The following is a 13206-nucleotide window of genomic DNA, read 5'->3' as shown; positions in this document are numbered from 1 at the left end:
AGCCATCGTAAGTCGCTACACACCATGAACTGAGTGTAAATTCTCTCAGAGTTTGCAGAAATGCTCACTAAGTGTGAAGTTTAGCCATAAAGTGCTCAAACTGGCCACAAGAGGGCCGTTATGAGGGGGGCAATCACACACCTGACTGGTTTAACAGCAGGATAGTCTGTGATCACACCTCTCTACCTCTCTACCACAGACCCACCTGTCTGTGGGTCCTCCATTTTTGGCTAATGGCGTCATTTTTGGTTCAAAATGTTAAAGCTCTGAGCGCTTTGCCAAGAAGTCACTGCATCAATGCTCCTGAAAGTCACACTGAGCATTTCTGTGAAATAATATAAGTATAAAATCCTTCCTCTATCTTGTCACCTTAGTCCATGGTTTCTCCATCCTGGTCCTTGGGGGCCCAGTGCCCTGCTTTCAGACGTTTCCCTGCTCCGACACTGAATCTAGAATTTCTCAACCACGTTTTTTATTATCATTACTTGTGTTTCTCGTGATCACCACGGCCGTGTGCTCCTGTATTCATGCTTCTGCTTCACCCACTGCGCAGTGTAGCAGTTCTTTCCCACCGTCCACGACCAGCCGTGTGGGCCTGTGTCGTTCTCCTTCTCCAGCAGAAGTCTCTGCATGTTCAAAGTGCGACCCGCTGAACGCTGTGGACTGTGTGACTTCCCTCTCGACGTCGCCTCGGCAGCGGCGCAGGCTTCGGGATCTGTACGCAAACGTGTCTCTCTGCTCTTCAAGGAGGTCTTGCTGCCGCCGCAGGTGTCATCGTTCTTGGATGACGACAGAGGTGGGAATAAAAGAGGTGGCAACCTGCGCAGGGGACAGTGCAGGGTCATTGAATAAGGTCACTGTAGGCAAACAAATGTATTTGGATGAATGGTAACTATACTGATTAAAGGAATCGTTTTTGAAGTGTGGTTGTACAAAGTTTTGACTCCTGCACCAAAGTCCATAGAGAAAATTATTATTAAATTGTTAAATTTACATTTTAAATTTACATTTTAAGCCCAGCAGAGACACATGAGCTGCTGGTTGACTGCTGCCTCATCCGCCAAGTTTAAGCCACTTTAGGTGAATCTAAAGACAGATATATATAAATAAATAACACATTTGAATTAACTGATGGAAGCAACAGTGGATTAAAGACTCCTGTCTACCGTGATGTAAAATTGCAGATTTTCTCTATGGAGTTTGGTCCAGATGCGAGAAGAAACTTATTGTAGACTCAAAACAGGTTTCGATTTTATCAAACTAAATCCCCAATGGCAGCCGTCTTATCTGTGAAATCTGAGTGTTTACTGTCAAGGCAGGGCCATAGAAAGGGGCGGTGCACGATAGCAGTGAAGTGTATAGTACTGAAAATATGTCAAGACCTCATGAAACCTCACAATTATTCAGCCAGGTAATGTTTATCTTGAGATATTTTAAAGTAGAATGGGTTTACATGGTTTAGTGTTTAAAAATATGTTTTGTCCCATACTGTACTCACATACTGTGCTCAGATTATCACTTGAGTTTATAATCTGTATGGGCCCAAGAGTCGCTACATTTTGGTTTGGTTTGGTTTGTCAGTCACGCTCGTTCATCTCCCTGACCACGAACAGTTCAAGTGAATAAAAGCATCTCGTGCAACTGTGTAAATACCTTCTTTGTGTTGTGTGACTACCGCCCAACCTGTGAGTGTCTGTGTGTCCCGGTGCATGTGACTGCTCCTCCACCATTATTGGACCTGGGGGGGGGGTACAAGGTGATTTTTGCCATATGAAGGTCTAGCACTGACATGTTGCATGTTTAAATTAGACGGTGTGTGTGGGATCTTCTGTTTGCTGTTGTTTTGAGTCCTGTCACCGCGTTCCCGAGCAACTGTCTCTTGAAATATACGTAGTAAATATTAATGAGGAAGGAGCGCAGCATTGCCTTCATGCACTTCTCTCAACTCTGTACAATTTACGAGACCAACGTGGTATAATCTGACATGCGCTGGATTAGCCTCGCAGAAAACCAACTCCGCTCTGCTGTGGACTTTGGTTTTGTTATGTTAGAAAAAGTCAAAACACGATCCAATGAGCAGTCATTCTATGGATAGCACAAGTGTTCACATGAGAGGATGTCAGCTGGGCGTAACGCTGGCTGATTAGTCAAACATTAAACGTGTTTGAAAAACAAACAGGCGGCTTTTTTTTTTCCAGACTATCGACGACCTCCCTGGGATCCTGTCGGCACATGAAGCCGAAACCTGATTTCAAACTGTTGACTTCTGGTGAGTAAGTAAATAAAACACACATGACTGCAAACCTTGTAGTTGACTTTACAGATCAGTTACCGCGGTCTATAAATCTCTCTGTGGCAAAGGGCATGATCATCCAAATCAAGCACACACACACACAATGTAAACATCATGAGAACACAAAGAGTTATACAGCACAGTACAATCATAAATTCACAGGCAATGGCTGCACTGTGAAAACAAGGCCTATGATTCTCCACGATTCAAAGATTATTTTATGACAGTATTGCAGTATTTTGGTAGTGTTTTCAACACAAAACAAGACGTCGTCACTCAAATGTTCGGCATTTTCACAACTAATTCACCAATTCCAGCTAAAGATAGCATGTAATCATGCATCCTTTCCAGTGTGAAAGATACAGTAACATCACTATGATTCCCTTGTAGGAGTCTAATACGTTCTTAAATTCATCCATCCATTATCCTCCACATAAGGGTCGTGGGGGGGGGGTGGTGCTGTACCAATCTCAGCTTACACTTATGCTCAATTTGGAGTGTCCAATTCACCTAATCTCGAGCCTAGCCCAGACCCGGTAACCACTACACCAACCGTGAGGCTGTTCTCAACTCTTACCTGGCAGTTGTCCGTCCAGCAGTCCAACACCTCTGCTGTCTAAGTGGCGACTGTACAGGCTGCATCTGGCAACCAGACCCTGTTGGCTGCCGGAGAGAGAGATGGCAACAGCGAGGAAGTAGGATGAAAAGAAAAATGAAAAGAAAGTGGGATTGAAAAGAGGAAGAGGACAGGAAAGGTAATGCAAGCCAAAGGACATTTAGGTAAGACAGTAGTAAGTACAAAAGAGGGGGAAAGTGGGGGGGGGAAAGGACACAGTTACAAAAACAGACCAAAAGTAAAACACAAAATAGGACCAGAGGAATTCAGACTGTATCAATGAGACCAAACGTAAAAAAGACAAGGAAACTGAGAACGTATCTGCATTAACCAGTAGTATTTACATGAGTATGACAAAAGGCAATAGGCATACAGCTTGTGGCACACAGTTTAATTGGTTCTAATTAAAAAAAGCAGATACAAGACAGAGATTCCATGATCAGTGGACTGCATTTATTTAGCTTCTCCTCATTTGTTTCCATGTCACAAAAAAAACAAACCCCGGAGCTACCTATCAAACTAAGACACCACAGCCGTTTGTTTGAAGAAAGAGCCTGTGGTGCCGGTCAGAGGCTGGTCAATGGAAGTCCAGCTGAGATCTATTAGGAGAACTGTGATGTAACATGTGATGAGGGCAGTGCAATGAGGAAATGACATCATTTATTACATGGGGGGAGAGAGAGATAAATTGGGTGAAATGAATGATTGAACAAAATAAAATGGAAGGAGGAAGAGAAAGAGAAAGATAGACCGTTAGAAGAGCGGTGGTTGAGAAGGGTTAACAGGCAGGAAAAAAGCTATTGTTAATCAAGTGACTGAGAGGAATTTAGCACACATGTGACAAACACTAGCACGTGGCCCATCACACTCCACTGAGTTTCCAACTTTGTTTAATGTAATTCTGCTAGATTGCTTTATTGTGTGAAACTCCACAGTACAGGTAAGAGACCTGTAAACTAGAGGTAAACTAGAGGTCACTGCCGCGGCGAGTCCCAAAGAAATGAGCAATATTTTGCCTATGATGCAGATCCTTCTTTTATCCAGGAGTAAGGAAAACTGGGATGTTTATGGTGTTTATTATTGCAACTGTCTCCATTAAATATATCTGTGTACACTAAAGACACTGCAACTCTGTCAACTGCCCTATAACACTGAAAAGAGACAACATTATATATGTACAGTTGAGGCCAAAATGATTATTCCCCCTATGAAAATCTAATTGTTTTAAAAGTCAGTCAGTCAGTCATCATCTAACCGCTTTATCCTCGTATTTTTTAAAATGTTTTTAACACAAATCCTTTTTAACACAGCTTTTTTCAAACATCCTGGGTTTATTTTGGATACATTATTTTACTTTGCATAAAGAAATGATCGTACAATTTTAGAGAATTTTTAAATTAAAAGTCCCATGTTTGCTCTTTTTATCAATTTGAGCTGTAATACAACTTGAATTTCCATACGATCTGACCACGACTGACTAGGCTGTGCTCAAGACATCAATGACACCTCGCATACTGCAAATCAGACATTTTTACTGTACAATTTTATTGAAATTTCAAATTAAAAGCCTTTTTACTGTACAGGTTTTTAGAAAGCATCATGCCCAAAACAAAATAAACCAGTTCAAAGGTGAGAAAAAGGATTGTTGACGTTCACAAAGCAGGAGAAGGATTTACAAAGTTATCACTGCGTTTCTGAGTGAGTTGGTTTTAGTGGAATAATTTAATTCCTGTGTGCAAAGTCAAATAATGGAAGTATCCAAAATAAAACTAGGATGTTTGAAAAAGCTGTGTTTTGGGAAATACTTTCAAAATTAAAAATTCCTTCCTCATGTGTAATAATAATAATCAGAGTAGAAATGGTGTAATGAAAATATTTATATAATAACTGTTTCTATGAACTATTACAATATACAGTTTGACAAATCTCAGCAGACTTGCATCAACATGTGCAAAATGATTGATTTATTTCCAGATTTAAAGTCGAACTTCATGACAATTTTTTTCAAGGATGACATTATATACACATAAAGAACTGGATGTGAGCCACGTCTTACCTGGTGCGTCTTACCCTGCAGCGCTCGATGAGCGGGGACTGCGGGCTCTGGTCCCTGTTGACCCCAAGAGCAGAAACTGGATTGACTCGAGGAGGTGCCCTGCTGGGGGAAGATCCCACACTGTGGGAGCGGGAGCACAGGGAGGATACCAACCGCTGGGGCGACTGAGGAACAAACGGCCAGGGAAGAACCCTCTGCTCCTGATGTACCACTGCAAAAGTAAAGCACTTCTGTTTTTAGGCGACCTTCATAAACTCAACAAAACAACAAAACTATCTGCGATCATCATTTCTGCTCCTAATCAGAAGTAATCTGTGTCCATACGAGCTAACATGACAAACACACAGTAGATTGATTATTTATTGCAATTGTTGGCTCAGGTTAAGAAAGTACTGGTAATGAGAAGCAATGGAAGAACGTAATAACAAATAATAGAGAGTTTTGTTCAAGTCATGGTCAATAAGAACCAGTCAGGCAACAAATATGGGTAACAGTATCAATATTTTTAATTTCCTTGTGTCTGCCACTCCAAACTAAAATGTAGCGGCTGAAACTACTTGTCAACTGCAATAACTAAGAGCACAGGCTTTCCAAAGGCCTGGATTATAATAGAGAGGATGCACCTTTCCTCGTATAAAAAAATAATAATTTCCAGAGATAAATGTGTTATTCAATCATCAGACAGTGGATCTGAGATACACGTCTCGTTCCCACAACAGCAGAAGATGTTGGGATTGAAAAAAAAAAAGAAAGAATAAAGTTGACAAAAAGTCGACGTCAAAGTCACTTCCTTCAAAGAAAATAAAAGCCCTACACTGCCTTAGACCAAGTTTTATGAGTAAAAATGGTCACATTTTAATCGGACTCTGTAATAGAATGTGAATTAAACAAACACAAAAGCATCATAGTGACTTTATGTTTATTCTTCATTTGACCAAGTGGGGGGAAATGATGGGTGAAACCGCCCTTTAACGTATCTTTATTTAACTCATTGGCTGCCACTGACTGCTATAGACGTCAATTCGACCACTGCTCTGAAAATGGCTGTCAGCCAATATGTCCATGTGTACGGCTGAGTGGAATGAAAGTTTACCGTCTCTCTCCGTTAAAGAGTAGGGTTTGATGTCTCCTTCTGGCTTTTTTAGGGGAGTCTTTCTCAGCTGGGCAGCTGTGGAGGAGAACACAGTACACAAGTATCTATTAATATGGTACGGTCCGATACAGTCTTTTGTTTCGCTTTCTTTATTATTTTCTATCTCAAATGAAGTCACATGTAACGCACATGATCACGGCAGTGGGGCAGATGTACATTTATGTGATATTTTGGATGTTTTGGGATCAAATTAATTTGATGTTTTTCTTTCTACAATATTTGACTAGCAACAGAATGATAGGAATAGTGAATATCGTAATATGACTAATCCCCACCACACAAATGACACACAATTTCTGCCAAAACTTGAAAGTCGGAACTATGTGTCATGAGGATATCTGAATATCTCTCTAAAACGAAACTGGACAAATCAAAACGGAAAAGTGGACTAACTAACTAAGAGGATTTGAGTTAGAAATCTGGGGAGGATAACATCACAAGTGCTTGGATGGATGTCACAAACAAATTACAGGAAAAACCAACAGTAAACATGGGTCTGAGTGGAACACAAGCCTCTTCTAGTCTGAAGGGTGGGGTTGTTGTATCACTGACGTTGTACTTTCAGCTGCACACACTATTCTTTACTGTTTGCTAAGAGGAAACCGCTTCGTGTTTTGTGCTATAAAAACGTAAAAACAGCCCAATGTACTGCACTAATGTAAACACACTCTATTTATACAGCGTTTTTCTACTCTTAACAACTCTTAAGTGCCTTACACAACAAGTCACATTCGCCCTTTTACACATTTTCAGCTGTTAGAGTCCATTTGGGACTGAATAGATTTGGCATTTTGTGGATAAAACACCTTAAAAATCGACAGATTAATCAATTGTGAGAATACTCACACTACTTCCTGAGACCACAGTCACCAGATGGTTTTATTTGGCGTATTAATGGCGACGCACGACATAAAGCAACACTCACAGACTTTAAACAAACATTTAGAGACATTAAAGGATCAGCAAAACAGTCAGTCGGGTGATCTGTGGGATTCTGACGAGGAAAGGTTGTGGCTCGACTCTTAAGAGACTAAAGTAGGTTAATGTCATGAATTCATGACATAAACGTAGCCCATGAGGTAGATAGTAGATGCATGTAATGGGAAAGAGGAACTTAAAGGGTAAAAGAAAATGAGACAAACCATTTTAAATAAAATAGCCTACACTTGGGGAAAAGGAAGGTGTACGACACGCTGGCGAGACATGAGAAAAGAAAAGTAAAGAAAAGCCCTTACAAAAAGCTGTACTTCCCCTGATCCATGAAAGAGGAGCATGAGCCTGGGAGAATTTGGTGAAACGAAAGATTTAGGAAATGAAATAAAAACATATCACTTCAAAAAAATAAAATAATGTTGAGGTGCCAAAAGCAAAACTTTGTTTGGAAGCTGAAATCAAAACAAGCCATTTAACTGAAAACATACTTAAATTCAATTTAAAAAAATGGCTAAAAACATTAGCACTTTACTAATGTTTTTAATTTACTAACATTACATTCACAACAATAAAAAGAAAAGCAATGAGATTAGAGAAGAAAATGTTACCTGTTCTGTTGAGGAAGAAGCCTTCAAACACCACAAAGTTATTAACCTGGATATAGGAAAAACAAGATAAGACAAAACACCGTTGACAAAACGTAAATTTCAACATGTTCTGTGTTTTTTACAACAATCAAAGGACATTACAACATATTCTTTGGCCTAAAAATGAATCGGGAGGAAGTGAAAGACTGAACTGCTCAACAGAGAGAGCGTTGTGTTTGGAGCATATTCGTACGACACTGAAACTGTGGTCAAAAATCATTTTCACTTACACTACAGTGAAACCACACGTGCCAAATAGGTGAGAGTTTAATTCTGATGAAGAGCAGCGCAGCATAGACGATTCATGTGGCCAGTGTGGCTCGTCTAACCTGATTACATCAGTGAACAAAACGCAAAAGCAAGGTGTTTCCATGAAGCAGATGTCGTGCTGCTTTCACATCCTTTATGGCCCAGACATGAGTCCTTGTGTGATCTGGTTTAGAGCTGAAACAATTGCTCGATTAATAACTATTTTGATAATAGATTAATCAGTTTGAAGCTTTTCTCATTATTAAAACAAGATTTCTGATTGTTTCAGCTTCTTAAATGTGAATATTCTCTGGTTTATTTGCTCCATATAAACAAACACATCATTAAAAACTGAATCATTTTAGTTTGTGGACAAAAACAAGACATTTGAGATTTTTTCCAGGTTTGACAAACACTGATCAACATGTTTTAATGTTTTCTGACATTTTATGGACCAAACGATGAATCGATTATGAAAATAATCGTTAGTTGCAACTCTAATCTGGTTATATCACCCAGTGGTAATTGGAACATTTGGTGCTGTGAGTTGCTCCAGCACATTTTAGGATCAAAAACTTAGATCTAACCAGAGTCCCGGGAACAGTTCTGATACTGTGCAGAATCGTCGGGCTCCCAAGAACACAATGTCTATGGAAAGTAATGCTTTTCTTCAGTTATAAAGAAAACATAACCACTGAGACATATTAACATAGGTATGACAAAGCAACAGGAGCTGATTGTAATATAGTGTAATATCTGAAGCACGTTTGGCTGAAGGACCGACTTTAAAACCAATATAAACATCATAATTAAAGCATGTCATTATGTGTAAGAACTGGAAAGGGAGACGGGAAATTGAAGACTGTACCTGTGGAACACTTTGTGTCAAGCAGTAATGCTTTCCCAAAAATGACAGGAACTTGGGTGAAGGCCTGTCATAAGCCATCAGCACTGGCTCTACACCCTTGTGCTGAAGAAAAAGAGAAAGAGAAAAACATGCAGTCACTAATAAATAAAGAACACGTACACTGATCAGCCACAACTTTAAAACTGGTTTGAATAGTTTCTGTCCACAGGCCACCAGCCTATAACTTGACCTGGACATTTTTCATATTCGGACATTTGAACACACTTATTTTCTATGCTTAGAGCCAAGTTTATTCTTTTATTTTACCTTTGTTTAGTTGTTTATTTTGGTTGTGTAAAGGGAAAGTAAGAATTTAATTTTATATGACAAGAAACGTCTGGAATTAAGGTTGTGGCTTGTGGAAAACAGAGTAATTTTGCCCACAGAGAGAAATGACTCACCTGCAACATGAAATTAAACAGCTCCAATCCGTAGCCGTGTCGCTGAACGTTTTCTGCTACGTAGAAATCCAAAACGCACAGTGGCTCCGCCTCTATATGCGCACCCTGTCTGTCCTGCAGGGGGATGCAACAACAACAAAAACAAAAGCAAATCTGTGCGGCCAGTAAAGTTCAAACACATCATTATTAATGTAACATAGTACTTCTCAAATAGTGGGATGGGGATGAGGTGTTGGGGGTGTGAGAGGCAGGGCAGGACAACATATACAGTGGTTTATTCAGATAAATGAATAAAAATTATCAGGTTCTCGTACTGATGTACTGATGTAATGTGTGGAATTCACAATTAGGTCAGAAAATTAGGTGACTCACGAGCAGAAACAACTTCTTGCAGCCAACCTTCAGAAATCCCACGACCACACCGCGACCCCTGGAAGTGACAGAGAGGAGTTTAAAGTGTGCACAATTAAAAATAACAATCTACATTTATGAATGTTGTTCCGGCTCTTTTCACTAATCTCACAAATCAGCAGGTACAAGACATCTTATAAATGACTAACTTTAGTTTTTAAACCAGCAAAAAGACATAGGAAAAACAGACAATAAGAACGTGTGTGTGTAGCAAAAAAAAAAAGGGGATGTACAGTCATCTGATATCTAATCTATATGGTATGACAGAGTCAACACCTTCTTTCCAAAGCTTATCAAACATGTCTGACTCAAGTCTCAGAGCAAATGTCTGTCATTATCATATCACAAATTCAACTCAACCAGTGGAATTTTCAACACTAAGCTTTAGGAAAGCCAAGAAGCTGTGAGGGCGCCTTACACAAGCACAAGACCTGAAAACCCAAGTCAATATTTCTCAAAGTTGTTAAAAACAGTCTTCATTAGCCAAGATAAACTGTTTAATGCATGACTTTTAAATTGGTTTGTGTGTGTACTCTTTGTGTGGACCTTTTCTGACATAAACTCTAACCTTGTCCTAATGCAGCAGAACTTCATCTCTATGTGTGTGTACAGGTGTTACTAATGTTATGGGGACCTAAATCTGTTTACACAGTCACATTATGGGGGCTTGTCTTGAAGAAGGTTCGGATTAGGCCAGTAGTAATTATGGTTAAGGTTAGAGTAAGTCTCAGGAAATGAATGAAAGTCAATGCAATGTCCTCTGAAGTCATGGAAACTGGGTGTTTGTGTGTGTGTGATGTACCCGTTGCCCTCCCTGTCCTTCAAAAGGTACAGATGATGTCTCTGGGATTGCAGTTTGGAAGCACTTGTTATTGGTGCAGTGAGCTGTTGAGCCTGTGGAGAAAAGCAGGTAACCACACTGTCAGTGAGCACATTAAAAAACATAAAGGCTTGTGGCTTGAGGCATAAACTCATACATGGGCATCAAATTGCATCCAAGCTCCGAGTAAGAAGAAACATGAGCAGTCACTGCTTTCTCACATTCTGTGTATTCTGTAAACATGTCTGTAAAAAATAATATAATTTATAACACAGGTTTACAAAAGCATCACCTTTGCTGAGGCTCTCCCCATTTCATCAATGACTGTGGCAACATGAACCAAAAGATCCGGCCTGCAAAGATGACCACAGGACGGAAAACCATGTTTAGATTAGGGCAGCTGTTATCTTTTCTCTCAGTGGTGACATGAAAAAAAACAAAAACTTCTGTAAAATACAGATTTGGATGATTGTTCTCCCTTGAAACGATTGTGAATAAATGGCCCTGGTGGGGGTTTGTGGTCTGTAACTGATTCCTCTGGGGGTTTTTTTACATGTAGAAGATATAGATGAGTCAACATTCAGTTCCTTCTTGTGTGGAAAAAAATAATAAGAAAATGGGTTGTATTAAAAGTGTTTTCTTTCAATAGAAAACTAATAAATTGTCTCTTCAGCAAGAATGAGGACATGTCCAGACGTGAACACCCACAGTATTAATAACGCTAAGATGACAGATGACTAAATCTAAGTCTTACTCACAGCAGTACAAAGTCAAATAAATAAGGTGATGGCAAAAGTGTCCTGAATGTAACAAGGGAATCGAGATTCTCAGTGCTTTTGTATGTTTGTGACATTAAATCATAATACAGAGGAATTTGTTCAAGGGAAAATTCATCTGATGCTTTGCTCTCATATCCCCAGATTTTACTGTAGATATTCATTATGGAACCCTGAACGGTCCAGTGTTCCATGTTACTATTGCGTTTTATTTTTACATTGAATATTTTTCCCCCTTTTGGCTTTTCCCTCTCCAATGTGCGGAAGAGGATTAAAGGGCCTCATATGTGAAATGTTTTTGGGAAACAAAATAAAAATTATAATAAAATAAGTCAGATTTTTGAGGGGAAAAAAGTCATAATGTTGAGATGTAAGTGAGAATTCAGAGGAAAAAAGTATTTAATCTCAGAATTCTTTTTCCCAGAAATCCGATTTTATTCTCTCAGAAATCTGATTTAAATCTCAGAAATCTGACTTTTGCCCTCAGAAAACAGACTTTAATTTTTACACATACCAATGAAATTAAATACGTACATGTACAATTTTAATTAAGTTTATTCCCTTTTAACTGTCGGTATAGATAAGTAGGGTAGGGTATTCTCTAACTTACCTTCCTGCTGATTTACGATTTTCTGCAACAAGAGAATGGTCCAAGATGGAGACCCTCTCGGGGAATAAGTGGTTAATATCTAAAGAAAACTCCATAATAATAGTAGCTGTCAGTCGGGTGAGTTGTTGCAGGTAATGTACGTACGAGGGTAAAAACAAGCAGGTGTACAGTAGCAGAGGAAGAAGCAGCTTCTTTTGTTTAGTCAACGTTATTATTATTTTCCTCCTCAACAAGCGGATTCATTCCCGCACAAACGACAGGTAGCTGTAGATGCTAGCGACCCGAGCACAGTATCAACATCTCCACAGCCTTTGACTCTGAATGACGCTACGTGGAGATGATATATTATAACACAATTATTTAAAATTCTCACTGAAGTTCCATTGTGTATCCACTGTTGTCACTCCCTGCCTAGCAATACACCGTGACGTGTTGTTTGTTTTTCCATAGGCTTTTTCCGGGTTTTCCTTTTTTTTTTGTTGAATTGAAGTACGACAAAACACTGCTAAAGGAGCATAGCGCCATCTACTGTAGCGGCGGAGTAAGCAGGACAATCATGAGAATGTATGTTTATCTATGGCAATGGTACTTTCTGTTATGAAAAAAAACTTTTAAAAATACAAAGACAAATTTACAAAATGCTAAACACTTTTACAAATACCAAAACAAATTTACAAAATGTTACACTTTCAAAAATACAGAAACAAATTTATATTTTCCGAAACACTTTTAAAAATACTGATACAAATTTATAAAAGTTGAAACAAATTTACATTTTCCTAAACAAATGTACAAAATGCAAAATGTTTTGCATTTTGTAAATGTGTTTTTGGAAAATGTAAATAAATGTCTCAAGATTTGTAAAAATTTTAATACTGGTTTACATTTCCAGTTACTGAGATTAAATCCAGACAAAGATATTTAACACCAAAGTAAAAAACATAACATTTTTAAACTTACTAATAGAGGTAGCGAGTGCTGTATTAAAGTATTAAAACAACAGTTTTTCTCTCTTTCATAGAAAATGTGGTTTAAATTTGTCCTTCCTGCAAGTCGTGTCTTTACCTGTCCTATGTGTCCTCTCCAAATCCACTGAAATTACAGCCCAAAAACGAACCTTTTCTCAAGTTACACTGCAGTCATGTTTAGGTTGACCTTGACCTTCAGTATGTACACATTTTACATTATTATAGAAAACCCTGATGACCTTGTGTGTATGTTCACGATGTGTGTTAGAAAAAGTGGTCCATATTGTAGATGTGAGAATGGATGGATAACAAAAAAACTGTACTGTGAGGTGCTAGAAAACCACTATACATTGCTATGAATTCAGT

The 13206-nt window shown here is 38.9% G+C and overlaps 1 protein-coding gene across 6 annotated transcripts; it reads right to left on the bottom strand.

Moving 5' to 3' along the window:
• Nucleotides 1-455: 455 nt before the first annotated feature.
• atat1 (alpha tubulin acetyltransferase 1) lies at nt 456-12462 on the bottom strand. 6 transcript variants are annotated; one of them, XM_044052518.1, is made up of 13 exons: nt 11873-12462; nt 10779-10839; nt 10469-10560; nt 9628-9685; nt 9256-9369; nt 8816-8917; nt 7660-7705; nt 7354-7396; nt 6059-6133; nt 4966-5176; nt 2871-2956; nt 1654-1738; nt 757-819 (listed from the first exon to the last, which is right to left on the bottom strand). In XM_044052518.1, exons 1-12 carry the CDS (start codon nt 11965-11967, stop codon nt 1672-1674), a joined length of 1050 nt encoding a protein of 349 aa, XP_043908453.1. In that variant the 5' UTR covers nt 11968-12462; the 3' UTR covers nt 757-819; nt 1654-1671. The 6 variants fall into 6 exon arrangements, with proteins under 6 accessions (XP_043908452.1, XP_043908451.1, XP_043908454.1 ...); XM_044052517.1 differs by lacking the exon at nt 1654-1738 and having other exon boundaries at nt 456-819; XM_044052516.1 differs by lacking the exon at nt 7354-7396 and having other exon boundaries at nt 456-819.
• Nucleotides 12463-13206: the final 744 nt, after the last annotated feature.

This window comes from Solea senegalensis, linkage group LG20 (assembly GCF_019176455.1).
Source record: "Solea senegalensis isolate Sse05_10M linkage group LG20, IFAPA_SoseM_1, whole genome shotgun sequence".
Classification (NCBI taxonomy): domain Eukaryota; kingdom Metazoa; phylum Chordata; class Actinopteri; order Pleuronectiformes; family Soleidae; genus Solea; species Solea senegalensis.
Note: the sequence above shows the minus strand (reverse complement) of the source record. Positions and strands in the feature narration are given on the sequence as shown.